Source organism: Apus apus, chromosome 13 (assembly GCF_020740795.1).
Source record: "Apus apus isolate bApuApu2 chromosome 13, bApuApu2.pri.cur, whole genome shotgun sequence".
Taxonomy (NCBI): Eukaryota; Metazoa; Chordata; class Aves; order Apodiformes; family Apodidae; genus Apus; species Apus apus.
In genome coordinates, this window is record NC_067294.1 from 5,982,747 (window position 1) to 6,002,003 (window position 19,257).

Here is a 19,257-nt window from a genome sequence, read left to right on the forward strand (position 1 = left end):
CTGTGCTTGGAGTATCTTCTTCAAGGGAGATGCAGAGCAGGGAGTGATGTGACTGAAGCCTGTTGTCCCTTGGGAGGGTGCTGTGCTTTCCCTAGGGAGAGTGCTCTGCTCCCCCTTGGAAAGATGCTCTGCTCCCTGAATGTGCATCTCTGGGCATGCAGCCTCTGCCTGGCTTTGGGGGAGAAGGTGGGGCTGGTGGTGCTGCTGCTGGGCAGCAAGGACAAGGAGGGCTTGGTGTCTGTGTGACAGTGAGTGGGGGTGTGCCTGGGCTGCAGGAGTGATCCCTGGGAGCTGTTTGCTGGTGATGAAGGAGGTGATGGGGAGAGGAGGGTATGGAATAGATTTGCCTGAGCCCCTCCCCAGGGAGTGAGGCAGATTCTGACAGGGGTATCCCTGCTATCCCAGGAAATGGTGGGAGTGGGTGGCATTGGCTATTTGCTTGGAGCAGTCTGAGCAGGAGGCCAAGCCCTGAACTGAGATGGATTGATATGGTCTATAGCAAGTGCAGTGCTGGAGGTGGCAGATGCATCCAGCTGCTCCTGTCCCTCCTGCCCTTTGCTGCTGCCTCATGAAAGCCTCCATGGCTCAGCCCTGGGCTTGGCCACCTGCTTCCTGGGATGCTCCCCATGGGATGAGGTACCTTAACACCACTGTGTCCCCAGTACCCTCCTCACCCTTTGGCTGCTCATCCTCATCCCAGTGACCACCCCATCTTCCTCGCCTCACCCCCCGGCAGCACCGGTGCTGATCAGAGCCAAGCACTGGGTTGGATCCAGCCCGATGCACGTCGGCATGTCCTGGCTGACCCCTTTCACCCCCAGAAAGCCCCCCACAACCTCCCACCAGAGGAAGGGCTGCAGGGATGGTACAAGGGGCTATCCAGAGTCCTCCCTGCAGCCCCACACAGGCTGGGGAAAGGCAGGTGCAAGTGTCCTGTGAAATGCTCCATGGCCCCGGTCGGATGGGGCAGCCCTGAGGGCTCAACTGGTCCTGGGGACACTGGTGAGAGCAGCCCTGGGGACACTGGTGAGAGCAGCCCTGGGGACACTGGTGAGAGCAGCCCTGGGCTCACACACCCGCAGGCAAGCCCCGGCAGCCCCCTGGGCAGTGGCGTGGGCAGCGATGTGCTACGTGGCGATGAGGGACACCTCGCCGGCAGCGATGGGGAAGGGGGATCCGTCCCCCCCGTTGAGCACCCGGTACAGCAGCTCTTCCTTCTCATGGCAAACCTGCTCCCGCAGCTGTGTCTCCTTCTCCAGCGCCCCGCGGGCGGCCAGCAGCTCCTCCGACAGCTGCCTGCAGGCACATGGCATCAGCTGCAGGAGCCGCAGGGAACAAAGCTCCTGCCAGCCCTCTCCAGTCCCCACAAAGCACCTGGTGGCACTGCAGGTTCCCCCCATTGGAGATGCCACCAAGGAGCTGGTGGGACCAGCACTTACCTTGCCATGACTAAGTGGTTCTGGGAGCGAACTTGAAGGTCTTCGTTCTCCTGCTGGAGAGTCTTCACCTTCTCCTCCAAGAGAAGGTTCCTCTCCACCTGGAAGTGGGGCACAAGGTGAGGAGGGAGCTGGGAAGTGCCCCTGAACCTCCTGTCACCCTGTCCTGGGGAGAATGCTGCCTGAGTGGAAGTGTGATGGCATTGCATCCGTGTCCCCTCCCCTCTCCAAGAGAGGAATTGGGCTCCATCCACCTCCACTTCAGCTACAATTTCTGGACGGGATTCATAGAATCACATAAAATGGTTTGCGTTGGAAGAGACCACAAAGATCATCTAGTTCCAACGCCCTGCTATGGGCAGGGACACCTCCCACTAAACCAGGTTGCTCAAAGCTCCAGTCAACTTGACCTTGATTCAGGAGGGGAGAAGAAATTGAAAGAAGAAAGCCCACCTCTGACCCACTCCCCTTCAACCCACCACAGTCTCCAGGTTCAGCAGCTTCTTATCCAGGCCATGGATGTGCTCATTCTTCATCTCAATGACAAAGTGCAGGCTCTCCAGCTCCTGCTCCCAGAAGGGGCTGGGGCTCCCGTGCTCCTGTGGGACACAATGGGTGCTTTAGCTCCAGTGTGGTGGGCACTTGGGGCATCTGCCATAGGTCAGTTCCCCCATTCCATGATCATAGAGGGCCAGTGCTCTCAGCTGGGGCCCTGCATAGCCCAGTCCCCTCCCCTCCACCCCTCCCTGCACCTGGATGTGTTTCTTGTAGTCTGTGCTCAAGAGTGACTCCTCCACCCGCTTCATCCTCTCCTGGAAGGACTTCAGCTGGGAATTCAGTGCCTGAATCGTCTCCTAGGGCAGCCAGGGAAGAAGCAGGATGAGGGATGCCTGGGATTTCTTTCTGAGCTGGGGCACTGCTAGGCTATGGCACCCCAATAACCCCAGGGCTGGAGGAGCCTTTGTGATCCCTGGGCACACCAGGGACCAAGGAGCTTGGGGCACCATGGTGGAGCCAGCTGATGGTCCTCAAGCCCTCCACAGTCACCCCCTTCCCAGGGACTTCTCTGCAGGTACCTGTAAGGCCTCCTGGGACCTGCGGTGGGACTCTGCCAGCAGCAGTTTCTGCTCATGTGCTCTCTGGAGCTCTGCAGGGGGAACATGAGCTGAGAGTCACAAGTGTGGGGACACCAGGGCAGCAAGCCTCACCGGAGCCCCACCATGCTGTAGAGCAGGGGGCCAGCATCCCCATGACCCCACACCAAGCAGGAGAGGCAGGAGCACTCAGGGGGGAGAGAGGGGCTGCAGGAAGCCCTCATGTCCTGGCACTTACCTTGCAGGGTCTCCATGTGCTCTCTCCTCAGGGCATTGAACTGCTCCTCCAGCTCCACGTGTTTTTCCTTTTCCACCTAGGAAGCAGGGAGATGACAAAATCTACACGTCTGACCTGGCGTAAGGGAAGGTCTGGCCCTTCCTGCCCCTCATGACGTGCTACCAGTCTTGCACTCTTCTGGGCTTCCAAACCCCTTCCCAACACCTTCCTTCTCCCAAAAATGGGAGAGCCCAGTCCAGCGTGTGTCAGACGTGTGCCTGGGAAGTCCTGGCTGGCAACACACTCCCTGCCCAGATGCTTTCCCCAGCAGCACCCGCCTCTTTGACCAACCTGGATGTTAACATCCTGGGCAATTCTTGTGATCCTTTCCTGGCTGGAATCCTGCAGCCACTCCTCCTCTTGCCCTCGGAGGAGTCTTGAGCTCTCCGTCCGCTCCTCTCCCAGCGCTGCCTTCTCCTTCCCATCCTCAGGAAATAGGGTGGCATTGGCTGTGAGGCAAAGGAGGCTGAAGGGGTGCCAGCTGCATCCTGCTAACTGGGCTGCTTGGATGTTCTGGTTCAGCCCCTGTCCTCTTCCCAGTGGACAAATACTGCCCCCCCAATCTCACTGGTGCAAATTAATACTAATTAGGCAGGCTCAGAGAGTACACAGTTCATCAGACCTCCTGCCCTGAGGAGAGGCTAGGATACAATAATCTCTGAGATGCCATTGTCCCTGAGATGCCATCATCCCTGAGATACCATCATCTCTGAGATGCTGACATCCCTGGGGTGCCATTGTCCCTGGGATTCCATCATCCCTAGGATGCCATCACATCTGCTCACCTGCACCAGCACCATGTGGAGGCTGCAGCCTTCATACCCATCCTCCCTGGCCCCAGGGCAACCAGCCTGCACTGGGGCCTGTCCTACCACCTTTCTAATGTCACACTGAGAAAGCACAGCAGGGGAAGAGACACACATTTTCTTCTCACCGTTCTCTGTCTTCAAGGCTGTGAGCTCCTGGGAAGCTGGTCCCCTCTGCTGCTGGGCTTTTAGCTGTCTCTGTCAGAGAGAGAGAGGGCTGGAGCAGGGGGGGACAAAAGGGGGCAGGTGCCTGCAGGCAGAGGACACCCTGCAGCCAGGCACCCTGTATGCTTCAGCCCTGCTAAAACATGGGTGTTTGAGCAACAGTGGTCCTTCCCAGCCCCCTGCCTTCTGCCAGCCCTGAGCCCCCACGGATGCACACCCTGAGCTCTTGCCAGCCACCAGCTGGAAAACCTGGGGGCTGCTCACAATTCCTTCCCCCTCAAAAAAAAGATAAATGGTGCTGGTGCAAAACAGGCTCCAGCAGCAAGACATTTGGTGGGTGAGAGCAGGCAGCACTGGGCAGGGATCTGGCTGTGGTGCTTCCTTGCCACCCTCCTCCTGTCCTTGCTGGCCGGGGATGCTCAGGCTCAGCCTGGTCCCTGGCACCCTGTGGCACCCCGAACACACCCTGGTGCTTTGCTCAGCTGGGCTTTGACCCAGCCCGTGCTGGAGCAGGAGTGAGAAATGAAAAACAACACTACATCAGCCGCCGACCTCGTGCAGGGCTGGCAGCAGGGCAGGGCAGGGCTGGCGGAGCTGGGAATGACCTCAGGAGCGCAGGAATGTGCCGCTTGGCCCCGCGCACTCCCGCACGCTCCCAGTGCTGCCGGGGCTGATAGAACCCAGAGCCGGGAGCTGCTTTCAGCCACACAGCTCCGCGGGATGCCTTCCAGCCCTGCATGGGTTTAATTTAGTCACTTGGAGGGGAGGAAGAAGAAAAAAAAAACAAAAGAAGAGATGGCTATATTTTTATCTGTTGCTGAAAGATAGAAGCAGAGCTCGCCTGCTCTTGCAACTCAGTCTCCCCACTGCGGGGTGGATCTTGCCCCTGAAGCCCCTCACCGGGTTGATCTTCTGGGCAGGGTTGTGGATGCACCGTGGGTGAGGGAATCCACCTGCAGACACGTTGCTGCTCTCCAGCCCCCGGCAGAGCCACCCCTAAAAATACCAGTCCCCAAGGAAACCAGCCCTGCAGCCTGCGGGGAGCTGGGGACCCCCCCCCCCCCCGCACCCCAGTTTGGCCCCCGCTGTCACAGCGGCGTGGCCAAACACAGACTAGATTAGGGAGCCCCGCTGGGGAAAAAAAGCGAAGCAAAGCAAACAGGCGTCCCTGCCTCCCTTGCAGCCCCCCTTCTGAAGCCGGAGGGAAGAGCAGTTGCCAGAGAGAGCAGGAAAACTCGGAGCCTCTGGAAAGCTGGGGCTTTATCTTCCCTTCTATGGCGTGAGCGGCCGCAGGGTTGAGCACCGCCCAGGCGGCGGGGAGAGGAGGCACCGGGAGGCTGGGATTCGCAGGGTTTGTTCTCGTTGCTGACAAGGCTTGTTCCTGTAAATGTGGGGTGCTCTGGGATGCCGCTGAGCCCTGGCAGCCCTCCCTGCAAAGGGTCCCCAGGGTCCCCGGCCTACCCCCCACACCCATCCCATCCAATGTGCATCCCACTGCTATTTAATGTATCCCAGGCTGGGTTTTGGAGTTTGGTGTGTGTGGGGGGGTGGTGGATGGATGAGACAGTTGGGACTCTGCAAGCCCCAGGGTATCATGAGAACCTCAAAAGCCCCCAGGTTTTATGGCCACAAAGCAAAGGCTGTACAGAGGGACTGTCCTGGCATGGCAGGGTCACACAGCCCCCAAGGATTTTGGATAATTTGAGCCTCGCCATGAGCAGGATGCTGGTACCTCCCCCAGGATCAACTCCCAAACCTCACCTGCCCAAACTTCTCAATGGTGAAGGTGATGCCCATGGACAGAAAGCCCAGGACTGGTCACATCTGGTCACCCCAATAGCACGGGCAATGTTCCCAGCACAGATCCAGGGCACTTACACCTCTCCCCCACGCCCCAAAGCCAGTGGGACGAGGCTTCAGATACCATGCTCAAGGAGGGTGGTTTGAGATAACTGCACTGAACTCAGAAATGCCTAAAGGGAGCAAGAGGTAAGCCAGTATCAGCAAGCAAATCTAAATACCTGCCCCAAGGCTACCAGCCAGGCACCCTTCCTACATCTAGGAACAATTAGTGTCTGGAGCTAATTTTGTTCCTGATAACTCAATTGTCCTTTGGGATGAGAGCTCCTCTGCCAAAGACAGAGTGAAAAGCAAAACATGGCTGAAAGCTAACTGAAATATAGAGGGACCTTCTGCTGCCACTGACAGGGCAGCATGTGGGAGCTGTGTCTCTGGTATCACCCACAGCACTTCGTAGACCTGCAAGATGGTTCTGATATCCACTGTGTGCACAGAGGGTGGGTTGGGAATTGTTCCAGCTGGAATGGCTTTGGCCAGGGAAGAAGCAGCCTGAAGCATCCTGCAGGTGCAGGCCATGCTTCTGGAAATCTTTAGCTTTGAGGAGGCTTGTGCCAAAAATACCTTCTAGTTACATTTATATTTATATATATATAAGTATCCACATTCTTAGAACTAAATATTTCTAATAGTCTGGGGCAAAACTGCTTATGGATGGATTAATTGAGTTTTCCAGCAGAACCTGAGGCATCTTGAAGGTGTCAGTGATGGGGAGCACCCGTGCAGAGGCAGCCAGCACGATTGGCTGCAGCCTCTGCTTCAGCTTTCAGTGTGAGGTGGGGGTTTGTACTGTATTTTTCTTCCTCTTTTCCTGTTTTACAAGTATGTTAAGCAATGAAACCATGAAACGTTACCGTCAGGGAACAAAATCACAAAGAGGCAGGAAATGAGCATTTAAATCCTGACCCTGCTCCTGGGGATGAGGTTTTGCTTTGTGGCTGCAGAGAAGAGGACCAGGATTTGGCTTGTGACCCTAAAACCTCCATGGGACCTGCAGCAGATGCTCAGGGCTGCCAGAGCAACGCTGGCACAGGTGTGTGGGACTTGTCTTCGACCCTGCCGCTGTGTTTGTCCTCCCACCACCAGCTGTGTTAGGAAGGTGGCTGTCACCTCTCCTGCAGCCAGACCCGTGCCGCAGACTGTACGCAAACCCTTCGTGCCGTTGATAGCCCTGAGTTTTGTGTCCTGACCTTTCCCTGGCTCCTGCTGCTACATATAGTTCTTATATCTCCAAAACAAATTCACTCCAGCCCTGGAAGGCGGCCAAGCCTCAGGCCTGTACTTTTGGGAAGGCGTCTTGGCCTCTCTCACGCCAGGAGCACGGCTGGATGGTGAGCGGTGATGGCAAGTGGCCGAGCATGGCTGGATGGAGCTGGGAGGGGAAGGGATCCCTGGGGATGGTCCCAGAGCTCAGGGATGAGCTCTAGCCGTGGCACCTGTGCTCATGCCTTCTTATCACTCTGCTGCCCGGTGACAAAGGACAAGGCTGCCAAGCTGCCTCCCCCAGGGCATGCAGTAGCTCCTGGTATGCCGCCCACCCACCAGACCCAGCCTGGCACGGGCTCCACAAGGTCACCTCCAGCCTGGGACCAGCCCCAAAAGCCTCTGCAGCCCCCAGGCATGTGGCAGCACCCAGCCCCATGACATTCGCCCCAAGAATCACCCTTGGGGTTTGATGGTTCCCCCCATCCCCAGTCAACCCCAAGGGAGAATCTGCAAGGCCACCCATCAGCAGTGGGCGGGTGAAGGTCTCCCCCCAGACCTTTCAGGAGGACGTGGGCAGGAGCGGCTCGATGCCTGCCCTTAGCCCTTTTTGCCATAAAGGGGATTTTCAGTGCTGCTTTCGGGATTAATTTGCAACTTAGTCACAGCAGCAGGGCTGTTTTATGGGGCACAAACCACAGAGAAAAGTGCTGTGAGGCTGAGCACAGCTCGAGAGCAGGCGAGGGCAGGAAGGGAGGTGTCTGTGGGCAGAGGACTCTGACTTAAATTTCCGCATTTCGATAAACGTGCGGCTCTCAACACCTGGGGCCTCAGGGCTGCTATTTCTCCCTGTGCCATGCTCCCTTCTTGTGAGCTCTTAAGAGTCACAAACCAGCCCACAACTGTCTCATCTTATGACATGGAGAAGAGTGTTGGGTTTTTCTGTTTGTTTGTTTTTGTTTGGTTTTCTTTGGTGTTTTGGTTTTGGTTGTTTTTTTTTTCCATGAGATGGAAAAGCAGCCAAGACTGCAAGTGCTGTAAATAAAGGCACTTGCTGGCTCCGGGGCCCTGCAAACTCCACGCCTGCTCCCCCCACACATCCCAGCAAGGTCCCAGGCCGCCGAGCTCTCACAGCTGCCTCTGAGAAGGGCCACCCGTGCACGGCGGTAGCGCGGGGCCCTTCCGACCTCCCTCCTGCCCCTGCCACCCTCAAGGCACCAGCACCACGGGTACCCACAGCACGATTAACCTCACAAACAATTCCCGAGGCCATTGGTGGGACTCTGGGGCAGCATGAGTACAGCAAAAAGTAATGATAATTAGCAGCTGATAATTTCTAGACCTCAATTTGCAGAAAAGCTCTTCAGTGCAGAGCAACGCACCGAGAGCTGCTGGGCACTCGGGGCATCCCCCCGCACAAGTGCCACCTTCGGCACAAGGGGGAACACAACTTTTGGGATGAGGGAGGATGATGTGAGAGGATGGAGGAGTTCTGGCTGGAGGAACCCATCCCTGTCCTGTATGGGACCTGCATTTCCAACCGGCACTGCCACCCCACATGCTGGGGTACGGGCTTCCCCGTGATGTGGGGGAGAGCCCGGAGGTCCAGCTGGGCAGGTGGCTACCAGCTCTGCTGTGCCGGGTGCCAGCTCCTCTGCCACGATGTTGGTGAAGTCCCCCACAGTCGGGGACAGCCACACTACCCCCCGGGGCAGGGGGGGAGCAACACCGGGTGCCCTCAGCACACCTCCTCCCCCAGGGCTCCACACAGACCCCAGCCCTACGCGAACCCCAGCTCCATGCGAGTCCCAACAACAGACGAACCCAGATCTCACGCGAACCCCGACCCCACACCAAGCCCAGCCCCGGCCCAGCCCCGCAAGCCCCCGCAGCCGGTACCTTGCCGCCGGCGGGGCAGCAGCGCAGGGCGCTGCCGGTGCAGCCCATGGAGCCGCGGCCGGGAGCCCGCTCAGCCGCGGAGCGCGGGGCTCTGCATCCCCCGGAGAGCGGCTTCCGACGGGACGGGACGGGACGAGTCGCCCCAGCTGGGGCTGGCAGGCAGAAAAAAAAAAATAAATTTAAAAATAAATAATAAAAAAGTCCCCGCAGCTGCTCGCAGGCTGCGCCGGGAGAGGGTGCTCTGCACCCCCGAGCCGCCGGCAGGGCCCCCCGCCGCAGCCTGCCCGCCCCCGGGGCTGGCCCTGGACGCCCGGCGGGGGTGCTCCGGCCCTGGGGCCCCTCCGCCCCGGGATGTCCCCGCCCTGGCATCAGGAGGCTTTGTCCCAAGCAGGGTAGTGGAAACGCTCGCCGCGGGACTGCTCTGTCCCCGGGATCCCCTGCCCTGAGGATGCTCCGTGCTGGGTGGGAGGAAAAGGGGGCAAGACCCCTGCACAGGGTGTGCTCCGAATTGAGCAAGGGGAGCAGGACCCTTGCACCGGGACTGTGGCCCAGCCAGAGAAGGGCTGGCTTAGGGGGCTTGCTCTGGTTGAACTTACTTCAGCTTCCTGGGAGAACGGGTGTGAGAGGCAAAGTCGGGATCCATCCTGGCTGTTGCCTTCACCCCATGAAGATTCAGCATGTGCTCGGGTAGTTGTGGAAAGGTGGTGGGGTTTGGGGTGTTTCTTCTGGCAGGAGCTCTGGGGTTAGCTGGCTGGAAGTGGCTTTCAGTGTGGTCCATACTGCCTGTGGGACTGCATCCTGGCAACCCCCCTCTTGAGCATCCCAAACACCCCAAACGCTGGGCCTGGAACCAGGGTGCTCTTTTCTGGGAGGAAATCCTGCACTTTGGAAGTGGGTTCTGAAGAGTTAGGGGAACACATGGATTTGAAAGTGACCTGTCTAAAAATTAATGGGAGGAAAGGCAGGTTCCCCCAGATGTTTTGGTTTTGATGTTGTTGTTTTTTTAAATGCTGTGAAAAAAGCAGACATTTCTAAATGAACACACATTCTGACCTGAAAAATGAATCATTGCCACCCAGCACTGCTGAAATAGGAGTGTTTCAACCTGGTCACGAGGCTGTGCCCATATGGAAACAGTGCCAGTTTTTGTCAACAAGTTTCTATTCTAACTTTTCCAAATATCCCCTGGGAGAAGTCCAAGCAGCCCGTGGCTCGGGGCTGCCAGCACCCTGGTGTTCTGCTGCCCCTCTGGCACTGCTCTGCACCTGCAGAGGTGCTTGTCGCCTCCTCACCTGTGGCTCCGAGGTGTTTTTTCTGCCATGGTAACTTTGGTAACAGGGAAATTGTGAAACACCACTTGGATAGGAGGGTGGGGAAGGTGAGGGGCAAGCCCACAGCTGCCTCAAGGCTCCCAGGGACTGGTGGGACTAGTTGTCCTCTTGGGTAGGTGCTGCATAACCTGGGTGATATTTCATGAGTCACAGCAGCTTCTCACTGCTCAGAAACCACTGAGAGCGTCTCTGCTCTTATCTCCCCCAGCACTTCATACATGGGGCAAGTCTCCTTCCCTACCTGAGAGTACTTATTTGGGCTGAGGAGATCCTTTGCAGGATAAAATGCTGTGCAAGGTGCTGCTCTCCACCCTCCTCAGCCCAGGGTTAATTAAAAATCCTGGTCCAGATTTTGGAGACTGAAGGCTTTACAGGGGCAAGCACAAATGCACACATGTATTTCCGGGCTGAATTTGCATCGCTGGGGCCATGGCTGAGAACAGAAACAACTGTGTGGGCAGCTGACGAGGAGCCAGTCCAGCTGCCATCATGTCTTGCTGGTGCATGAAGCTCCAGCAGTTTGTACATGGGCTCGTGGTCATTTCTGGTTTCAGTGGGGGTGCCTGTGTGCCTCAAAGCAGGGTTCTGGGTAAGGTTTCTCTGAGCAGGGAGAAAAAACAGAGGATTTGGTCACCTCAGGCTGAGGCATCATGGCAGATGCTGTGGGCTCGTGCTGGCTATGACAGCTACAAGGCTGAACTTCCATAAATCATGATTTTTGGAGAAGGGGCCACACCAGATCACGTTACATCCTTCTGCCCACAGGCACATCTGTGAGGTTGCTTGCTGGAGGCCCTGCCTGTGCTGCCCCAAAGATCTCTTATTTTAGCTTCATTTTAGCAATTTTTCAGTTTCTCCAATCTTTCCTGTGTGGGCTGCATGGGATGGTTCCCAGCTGGAGAGATCTCCCATCTCAGCCCTGCTTCATCTTCTTCTGCCCCAATACACTGTGCCCTTTGCAGGGCAGCACAGCCATGAACTTTCCTGTCCAGCCACTTTTGAGCAAAACAAGGACTTCCCATGGCATTGTAGGAGTGGGATCCATAGCTACAACAGCTCATCCCCTCTTCCTACCCAAGAGAGCCTGTGGACCCAGGGAGCACATGGTGCTGGGGCTGCTGGAGGCTGCTTGCAGGGGGCTTGAGATGACAGGGACAGTGGCTGCCAGGACATTTCTGCCCATGCAAAAACAGCAACGAGGAGGTGCTGTGTGGCAGACCCACCTGGGGCAGCTTCAGCTTCTTTTGAAGTCTGCCCTGATGTCTTTTTCAGCATTATCATTAGCTCTCCCCAAGAACAATGGTGGCTGGAGGAGTCTCAAGGCTTTTGCCTGGAAAAACGGGTCTAGGAGGGTTTATCTCCTGCTCAGCTGAATTGCCGTAAATGGGATAACAGCTGGCTTGAACGTGGAGTTAATTTGTACCAATGGTCATTTAAAGTGTTTGCCAAAGCTTATGGATAAGAGAAGTATTTATGCAAGCTGTTAAAATGTCTTGACTCTCTCCAGTTCCAGCTGGTAAGGACTGGGCAGGACGGGGTGGGTACAAGGCAGTGTTTGTGGGATTTCCATCTGGGACCTGGCCTTGCATGGTCTGTGTGCAGGGTGGTTCTGTGAGATGGAGTCATTAATATTTAATTGATTATTTTATTTTTTCAGAAACCCAGGCTGGAAAAAAAAAAGGGGGGGGTGGGAGGGGTGGGGGAGAGAAGATTTTGCTGGAAGGTTTTTGGGTGATGCACTGACCTGTGGCAATGCCCAGCAGGTCCTGGCAGAGCTGGTGGCATGTGCAGTGGAGAGAGGTTGGTCTGTGGTTGCACCCCTCTGTCCCACACATCATTTATGATCTGTTTGTTGTTGTAAACAAGAGCTAACAATGTCAGTAATGCTGTCACCCATCTTGCTGGCTGCTCGTCTTCAATGCAAATTGAAAATGTTTAGCCTGATCTGCTGAGATCTCGTGACTCGACCTTTGCATGTCTGAGATAGCTCAGAAAACTTTGAACTGCAGAGGATCTTGCAAGTGTTGGAGCCCAGAAAAAGGTTGCAGACTCCTTTGGTAGGGATTTAGGTCACACGTGTGTCTGTCTTGAAGCAGAGCAGCGATTTCAAGACATTTCTGCCCCTACCCGTGTTTCTCCAAGCAAAAAGATGTGGATTAACCTGTCCTTACAGTCCTTTATTCTTTTTTTTTTTTTTTTCCATGGTGAAATGGAGGGGGGAAGGACGGGAATGGGAGAGTGAAACCTTCACCCACACGGGTTGTGAGAAGCAGGAAAGCACGTGGCACTGGAGTCTTGAGGTGAGGGGCTCTGCTCCTGTTCTGCCCCCAGACATGATGCTCCAGCCTTTCCCCATGTATCCCCATCCTCATGCCCTGGCTGGTCCAAAGCCTCAAAGTGAAAACTAATCCCAGGGGATAACTTTCTACTCCACTCCTGGGCGGGAGGAACAGGGCTATTTATTCCTCACCCTTGAGCCTTCGCGGGGGATCAGTGACGCAGTTGTCACTGCCGGGGTGGGCAGCAGATCCATCAGGGCCCTGCTCCCGTGTCCTGCCTGCTCCCCTGCCCTGCTTTGCACGCTCCCGACCGGCCTCGCTGCTAAATAAGGACGGAAGGCTAAAAATAGAGCTGAGGCAGGGGTTTGGACAAGCTGGGCAACCCTTCCCAGGGCCAGGAGTGAAACGGGGAGGCCAGCTAGTGTTGGTGTGGGAGTGAGAGCTGAGCTGCCTGTGGGGAAGGGTCTAACTGTGCTCAGTGGGGTGGGGGGAAGGACTGAGACCTGACACACTCATGTCCTGTGTGTTCAGTCGGCTCAGTCCCTTCCAGCTTTTCTCAGGGCAAAAACATCTGTTCACCAAAATACAGGGGAAAACCCACGTTTCTGTGCCATCCACGATGGTGGGATATTGTGGGGGCATTCCAGCATGGCAGGGGGGCTTGGGGCAGCTCTGGCTGGAAAACAGGCACCCAGAGGGGGAAGGGTGGAAGAGGGGGGTGTTAAATCTAAAATGGTGGGTAGGTGGGTGGTGGGTAGTGGGGTGGGGGCAGTGGCAAACAGCCCAGTGGGGGGGGGGGTACAGCCCGACAGCTGGGTGCCCCCATTCCCCCGGCAGCACACACGGCATCGGGTTCAGGGTCTCAAATTCTCTCTCCTGAGCTCAGGGGAGGGGGGCACAGGGGTCCTGCCCGGGGTGGGCACCGACCCTTTGCGTGCCCGTGGGTCTCGGCCAGCCAGAGTGGGGTGCGAGGAGGGACACAGCCGCGGGTGGGGGGACGTGGTGTGGTCTCACCCACCCAGCTGGGCAGTGTGGGTGCCTTGGCGCGGTGGGAGTACCTCGGCATGCCGCCTGCCACCGCTTCCCCCCGCGTCCTGCTCCCTGGGCGCTTGGGAAGGCGCAGCTTCCCGTCCCAGCATCCCTGAGATTCCAGTCCTGCTCTTGACACCAAAACCAGACAGAGGGGAAGGGAACCAAAAAAAAAAAAAAAAAAAAAGAGGGAGGGAAGATCTGAGCGCAAACAGGGGAGGGAGGGGGCGGGAGGAGGGCCGGGCTGGCAGGGGCAGTCCCACCGCGCCGGCCGCCCCAGACTCACCGCCCCGTCCCGGTGGGAAGCGCGGCTCGGGAATCCCGGCTCGCGAAGCTGCCTCGCTGCCTCCCGCCGGCCTCGCCTCTCGGTGTTCTCGCCCCGGCGCGTTTCCCGGCTCTGTCCCGCTCCTGCCCGGCTGCCGGAGGAGGGATGCTGGGAGCGGGGCTGGCGCTGGCGCTCTGCGCCCTGCAGCTGCTCCCGCCAGCGCTCGGGGGGGCCCGGCCGCGGGTGCTGGTGGAGCGGAGCGGTGTCCGCAGGCTGGGCAAGGTGAGACCCCCGAGCCCTGCACCCCACCCTCTTTGGGCTGGGGAGGGGGCTGGGGAGGGGGCTGGGGACTCGGCGGGGGGGGGGGGAGCAGCCCGAGCGGTGCAGGGGGGTAAGGAAGCTTCCGTGATCCTACTGGGTTTTGCAAAAGGTCGGAAGCGTTTTCTGTCCCTGAAGGAGGGGTGCAAGGGCTGATTTCTGGGCGCAGGTGTAAGCTGGGTGGCAGTGGGGTCCCCATAGTCCTGGCCGCCGTGGGGAGCAGCGCTGCAGGCTCGGGTCCGGCAGCGGATTTCGGTTTTAACAGTTTTAGTTCAAGCAGCCCAACGGCCTCGCTGCCCTCCGCTGAGCTTCCCCTGCGGCCTCCCGGCGCCTCGGCTGGCATTCCTGCGTTCGAGAGCAGCTCTGCTCTGGAGACAGGCTGGGAGAGTTGGGGTGTTCAGCCAGGAGAAGAGAAGGCTCCAGGGAGACCTTAGAGCACCTTCCAGTGCCTGGAGGGGCTCCAGGAAAGCTGGGGAGGGCTTGGGACAAGGGCATAGAGTGATGGGATGAGGGGGAATGGTTTTAATCTGAAAGAGTGTAGATCTAGATTGGATATTCTGAAGAAATCCTCTCCTAAGAGGGTGGTGAGACCCTGGCCCAGGTTGCCCAGGGAAGTTGTAGGTGCCTCCTCCCTGGAAGTGTTGGCCGGGTTGGATGGGGCTTGCAGCAATCTGGTCTAGTGGGAGGTGTCCCTGCCGATGCAGGGGGTTTGGAACTAGATGATCTTTAAGGACCCTTCCAACCCAAACTCTTTTGTGATTCTATGATATTCCAGCTCACCAGCTCAGGCTGCTGCCTCCGCATTCCCACACAGCCCTGGGCTGGGCTCATCAACGATCACTGATTAAGATACAACTGATTCAGATGCATGACTCTCACGTGGTGTGGAGGGGAATATATTTATTTTCCAGGAACACTGATGTACCCCCAGGGAAGGGGGAGCCGGTTTTAGGAAGGCTGCAGGGGGCTGTCTGTGGCACAGCAACACGCTCCCACACCCCGATGTTTAGGTCCACAGAGTCTGTTTGCCTGCAGACCCCTGGGGTGAGGGGCTCTTAGCTCTTGCTAAACTTAGGGGTGCAGCCTGCCCTGGCTTGCCCTGAGCCCCGTGTCCTGCCCTGCGCCCCGGAGCTGCTCCGGGCTGGCGAGCAGGATGTTGGGATGGGATCCTCTCCTGCGTGGGCAGGGCTGCCTGCTGGGGCTGCCGGCTGGCACCAGGTAATTCAGCCTCCACCGGTTCTGTGGCTGCTGAGCAGGCAGGGAGAGCCCTGTGCCCCTGGCGTGGGGACACAGGCTGCCCCAGCCGAACCTGCTCGGGGTGACACAGCCCAGGCATCTTCCTGCCTTCCCTCTGGGAAAGGGTCTGCAATTAGGCTGAAGTCTGCTCGGGATGGAGCTGGGGTTGGGCTTGCAGCAGGCTTGGGGGTGGGGCTGTTGCAGGTGACTGCTGCCATCCCCCTGCCTTTGAACTTGGGGTGTGGGAGCAATGTGCTCCAGCACTGTGGCCAGCCCGTGGCTTTGCCAGGGGTGGCTGGAGAGGGTGGTGGGACTTGAAGGGCACAGGGGAGATGTCCCAGCACGACTCTCAGCCCTGCGGGGACGTGGCTTAGTGGTGGACTTGGCAGTGCTGGGTTAACAGTTGGACTTGACGATCTTGAAGGTCTTTTCCAACCAGAATCATTCTGTGATTCTATGACACACGAGCAATGTCCCCCTGTCTGGGCAACATCCTCTGCATGTGGATTTTCATTATCCCATGGGACAATGCAGCTTCCCCAGCTTGTTTGGACTGAACAAGCTCAAGATCAGGCCCTTGGGATACATCAGCCAGAAGATGGGCTTGGCTCATCCACCCCTCAAGCATCAGAGGTGGAAATGTTAAACTGTGTTCAAAATGCAGCAGATGTGATTCCTGCTCCTGTGTGGGACCAGGTTGCTGGACCCAGCAGATGAGGGCTTGCAGTGGCCAGGCTGCTCCTGGCTAAGATGGGAGGGCTAAGCTGGCCCCACAGCCTGCCCAGGGCACAGCATCCCCCTGGCCACTGCAGCCACTGCAGCCCTGCCCTGATCCCTGCTTGCTCTCTTGCCTTCTCTCTCGCACACCTTGCTGGGTGCTGGCATGAGGGATGCTTCTTGCCTGGTTCATGTGCAAAGTGTTCGGAGGCTGAGCTGAGGCAAGGTTGGAAATTGCTTCCTGGGAACCCTCTTTGAGTGTTGTAAAGTCCCTGCAGGGGAGCTGGACGGAGAGTTTGTGCAATGCCCTCATGCTGGGGGTGTGAGAAATGCAGAGGGAGATTTTTTTTGGCATTTGAACAGGGGCTGAAGGTCATTTTCTGGCTGTGTTTGTGAGATGTTTGGGGAAGGTCAGAGATCCAGCACTGGGGAAACTGTCCCTTTGTCCCTTGGTGCTGCAGGTTGGTGGCTTTGCCTGGGAGAACTGTGGTGATGGGAGGAACCCAGTGGTCCTACAGAGCCTTTCCGTGGCACCCGACCCCATCAGCATCCCAGGGAGCCTGCGCGTCAGCGCGGCCGCCAGCAGCAGCAAGACCATGGCCTCCCCTCTGAAGGTACGTGCTGGAGATGCCTCTGTGGGATGAGGGAGGGCAAAGCTTCCTGAAACCACTGGGAAATGCCCAGCAGTGGAAACGGGAAGGAGCAGCCCTTGGGTGAACGAGGCACTAAGTGGTGTAGGGCTGAGCACATTGGGCTCTGTGAGCCACAACAGCGTGATGGGCACAGGGAGACCCGCAGTGGGAGCAGACAGCCCGGTGGGAAGCTCCCAGCCTTGTCCCAGTGGGAGAAATCACCTGAGCTGTGGCGTGTCCTGGGGATTTAATGACTTGGAGGGAAATGAAACCTCAGGTGCCCTGGGTGCTCCTGACAGTGCTGCACTGGTTTTTCAGCAGCCAGACCCAGCTGTTCCCTCTGGGAACATGCCACGGCACTGCTGTGGGAGACCTTTTTGGGGACTTCATGGAATGAGGCTGAACGTGTCTTTCTGCCCAAGGTACATGGGCTGCGTTGAGCAATGCCACGGAGCCTGTTTGAGGCTGTGGGGAGTGTGCTGGGGGAACACAGAGGCAAGAGCTGTGGGATGGGAGCTGCCAGTTGGATTTGGGACAGGATACCAAGGAGAGAGGATGGAGCAAGTGTGGGATTGCTGGGAAGTGTTTGCTTGAGGGGCCAAGCTGAGTTTAGAGGAAGAGAAACCTGCAGCAGGGAGGAATTGAAAGCAGGAGGGGGAGGCTGGAGGGGGTGCGGTGGCCCCAGGGACACCCCAAAGAATTGCATGAGCAGGAGCTGAGGGAGATGTTGGGTGGGAGGGTTGTTAGACAGGCTGGAGGAGCCATGGGTGGCCACGTCTGGACTGGCGTTGAACACCTTCCCTCCAGGTGGTGACAGTGGTGGAGAAGGCGCTGGGTGAACTCTGGATCCAGCTGCCCTGCATCGACCAGCTGGGCAGCTGCACCTACAACGACATCTGTGCTGTCCTTGACAACCTCATCCCACCTGGCACCACCTGTCCAGAGCCTCTGCTCACCTACGGCATCCCCTGCCACTGCCCCTTCAAAGCGGTACGCCCGAACCCCCATGCTGGGTCCCACTGTGCCCTCCTGTGCCGACCTGGGGGGTCTGGCTGATGTCATCCCTACATGTCCCCTCTCTCTACAGGGCTCCTACTCCCTGCCAGCCAGTGACTTCCTCCTTCCTGATGTGGAGCTGCCTTCCTGGATGACCAATGGCAACTACCGGGTCCGTGTGGAGGTCAGCAACGGCGGGCAGGAGCTCGCCTGTGTCAAGCTGGCCTTCTCCCTGCAGTCCCACTGAGGGGCAGGGGACCATCCCTCCTCTCCCCACCACCTTGGTCCCCTGTCCCATCCTGTCCCATTGCACCCCATCTTGTCCCACTCCGTCCCTGTGAGGTGCATCACTCCCTCTGCCAGGAGGAGGCAGCCCCCAAACCCCTGCTCAGTGACCCCCTCCCCTGCTACACACAGAAGGGCCTCAGGCTGTCCCACTGTCCCCAAGCCCATCATCAGGGTGTCCCCTGCTCTGGACTGGGTGGCCATGGAGATAATCCCAGCCTTTCAGCACTAAAGTACCTAGTTTCTCTCTTTTTTTTTTTTCTTAATCCCATCTAGGGAATTTTAGGCAAAAACATTCCAGGGAAAAGCAATATTTCTTGGAGCAGTCCATGGGGGGGAAGGAGCATTTGGGAGTGCTGGGGGCAGGCTGGAGGGATGCAGGATTAGCTCTGGAGGGTGTCCTAGCTTGCCCCACCGGCTCTCCGGCTGGAGCGTGGGGCTGTTTTGCAGAAGTGTCCCCAAAGTGGCCACAAAAAACCTGTTCCCATCATAGCAGCCCTGGCTCTGCCTTTGGTACATTCCTGTGTGTAGGACCAGGCTGGTGACATGAGGCACTGGTGAAGTCACCTCCCCATGTCCCTCCTGGGACAATCGTCACAACAGGACTGAAACTGCCCAAACCCCTAGTGGATGTTCACACTCATGAGGGACCAAGTGGCCGGTGGTGACAGGAGAGGTGGCTGGACACTGGCTTTGCTTGCTCCAGGGGGACACACAGCTGTGACAGGCAGCTAGGGCACAGCCTGACTGAGGACAAGTTCCATCATCTCATTTTGCCTCTGGGACTGAGCCAAGGTAGGACACTGCACTGGGACCATCCTTCCTATGCACTGGCAGAGGCACCTTGGCCACATGGAGCAACATCCTGGACATGGGATGGACTGGGAGATGACCATCAAGACCAACAGCCCGGGGCTCATTTGGGGGCCTGTTTCCTGGTCATGGCTGGAGGTAGAGGCGTGGGCAGGTAGCATCTTTCCTACCTGTGGCTACGGGCATCACCCACCTGTGCCAGGCCCTGGCAGGGCAGAGGTGCAGGTGACACTCCAGCCACCTGCATCCCTCGTTGATGCTCACAGTATTGACCCCCTCTGTAGGCCTGGTCTTCCTCCAAGCACTTTGAATGCCTTAACTACTGCTGGGCTGCCCTGGTGGGAGGTCCTCTGCCACGCGTATGTGCTCCCACCACCTTTCTGTGCCCTTGACTTGCTCTGTCTCATCCTGTTGCTGGGTTTGACCTGGGTTCATGTTGCCTGGAGAAGCTCTAACCCCCTCTCCTGTCTCCCCACTGCTGCATAGTGCCCGTGCCAAGGTGACATCCTCCTTTTGGGCAGATACTGCAGGGTCTTAATAAAACTTTTTACCAGAAAGTGGATCTGGTTCCTCTTGGTGCTTGGGGTGACCTGGGGGTGACATTTGTTTATCTTGAAAT

General features: G+C 57.7%; 2 protein-coding genes across 2 annotated transcripts; one reads left to right on the forward strand and one right to left on the reverse strand.

The window, feature by feature from the left end:
• Positions 1-834: 834 nt before the first annotated feature.
• CCDC69 (coiled-coil domain containing 69) lies at positions 835-8,785 on the reverse strand. The gene is made up of 9 exons (XM_051631026.1): positions 8,738-8,785; positions 3,742-3,811; positions 3,099-3,256; positions 2,769-2,844; positions 2,513-2,583; positions 2,189-2,290; positions 1,916-2,035; positions 1,440-1,537; positions 835-1,296 (listed from the first exon to the last, which is right to left on the reverse strand). The coding sequence occupies exons 1-9, from the start codon at positions 8,783-8,785 to the stop codon at positions 1,128-1,130; spliced, it is 912 nt and encodes a 303-aa protein (XP_051486986.1). The 3' UTR covers positions 835-1,127.
• Positions 8,786-13,624: 4,839 nt separating this feature from the next.
• Positions 13,625-19,195, forward strand: GM2A (ganglioside GM2 activator). The gene is made up of 4 exons (XM_051631029.1): positions 13,625-13,923; positions 16,374-16,526; positions 17,352-17,534; positions 17,632-19,195. Exons 1-4 carry the CDS (start codon positions 13,807-13,809, stop codon positions 17,785-17,787), a joined length of 609 nt encoding a protein of 202 aa, XP_051486989.1. The 5' UTR covers positions 13,625-13,806; the 3' UTR covers positions 17,788-19,195.
• Positions 19,196-19,257: the final 62 nt, after the last annotated feature.

Coding starts and splice junctions, on each gene's coding strand:
- GM2A (XM_051631029.1), top strand. CDS start 13,807: ATGCTGGGAGCGGGGCTGGCGCTGGCGCTCTGCGCCCTGCAGCTGCTC. Junction 13,924..16,373: donor GTGTCCGCAGGCTGGGCAAG/GTGAGACCCCCG, acceptor TTGGTGCTGCAG/GTTGGTGGCTTTGCCTGGGA. Junction 16,527..17,351: donor CCATGGCCTCCCCTCTGAAG/GTACGTGCTGGA, acceptor CCTTCCCTCCAG/GTGGTGACAGTGGTGGAGAA.
- CCDC69 (XM_051631026.1), bottom strand. CDS start 8,785: ATGGGCTGCACCGGCAGCGCCCTGCGCTGCTGCCCCGCCGGCGGCAAG. Junction 2,584..2,768: donor GCACATGGAGACCCTGCAAG/GTAAGTGCCAGG, acceptor TTCCCCCTGCAG/AGCTCCAGAGAGCACATGAG. Junction 2,036..2,188: donor ACTACAAGAAACACATCCAG/GTGCAGGGAGGG, acceptor TGTGTCCCACAG/GAGCACGGGAGCCCCAGCCC.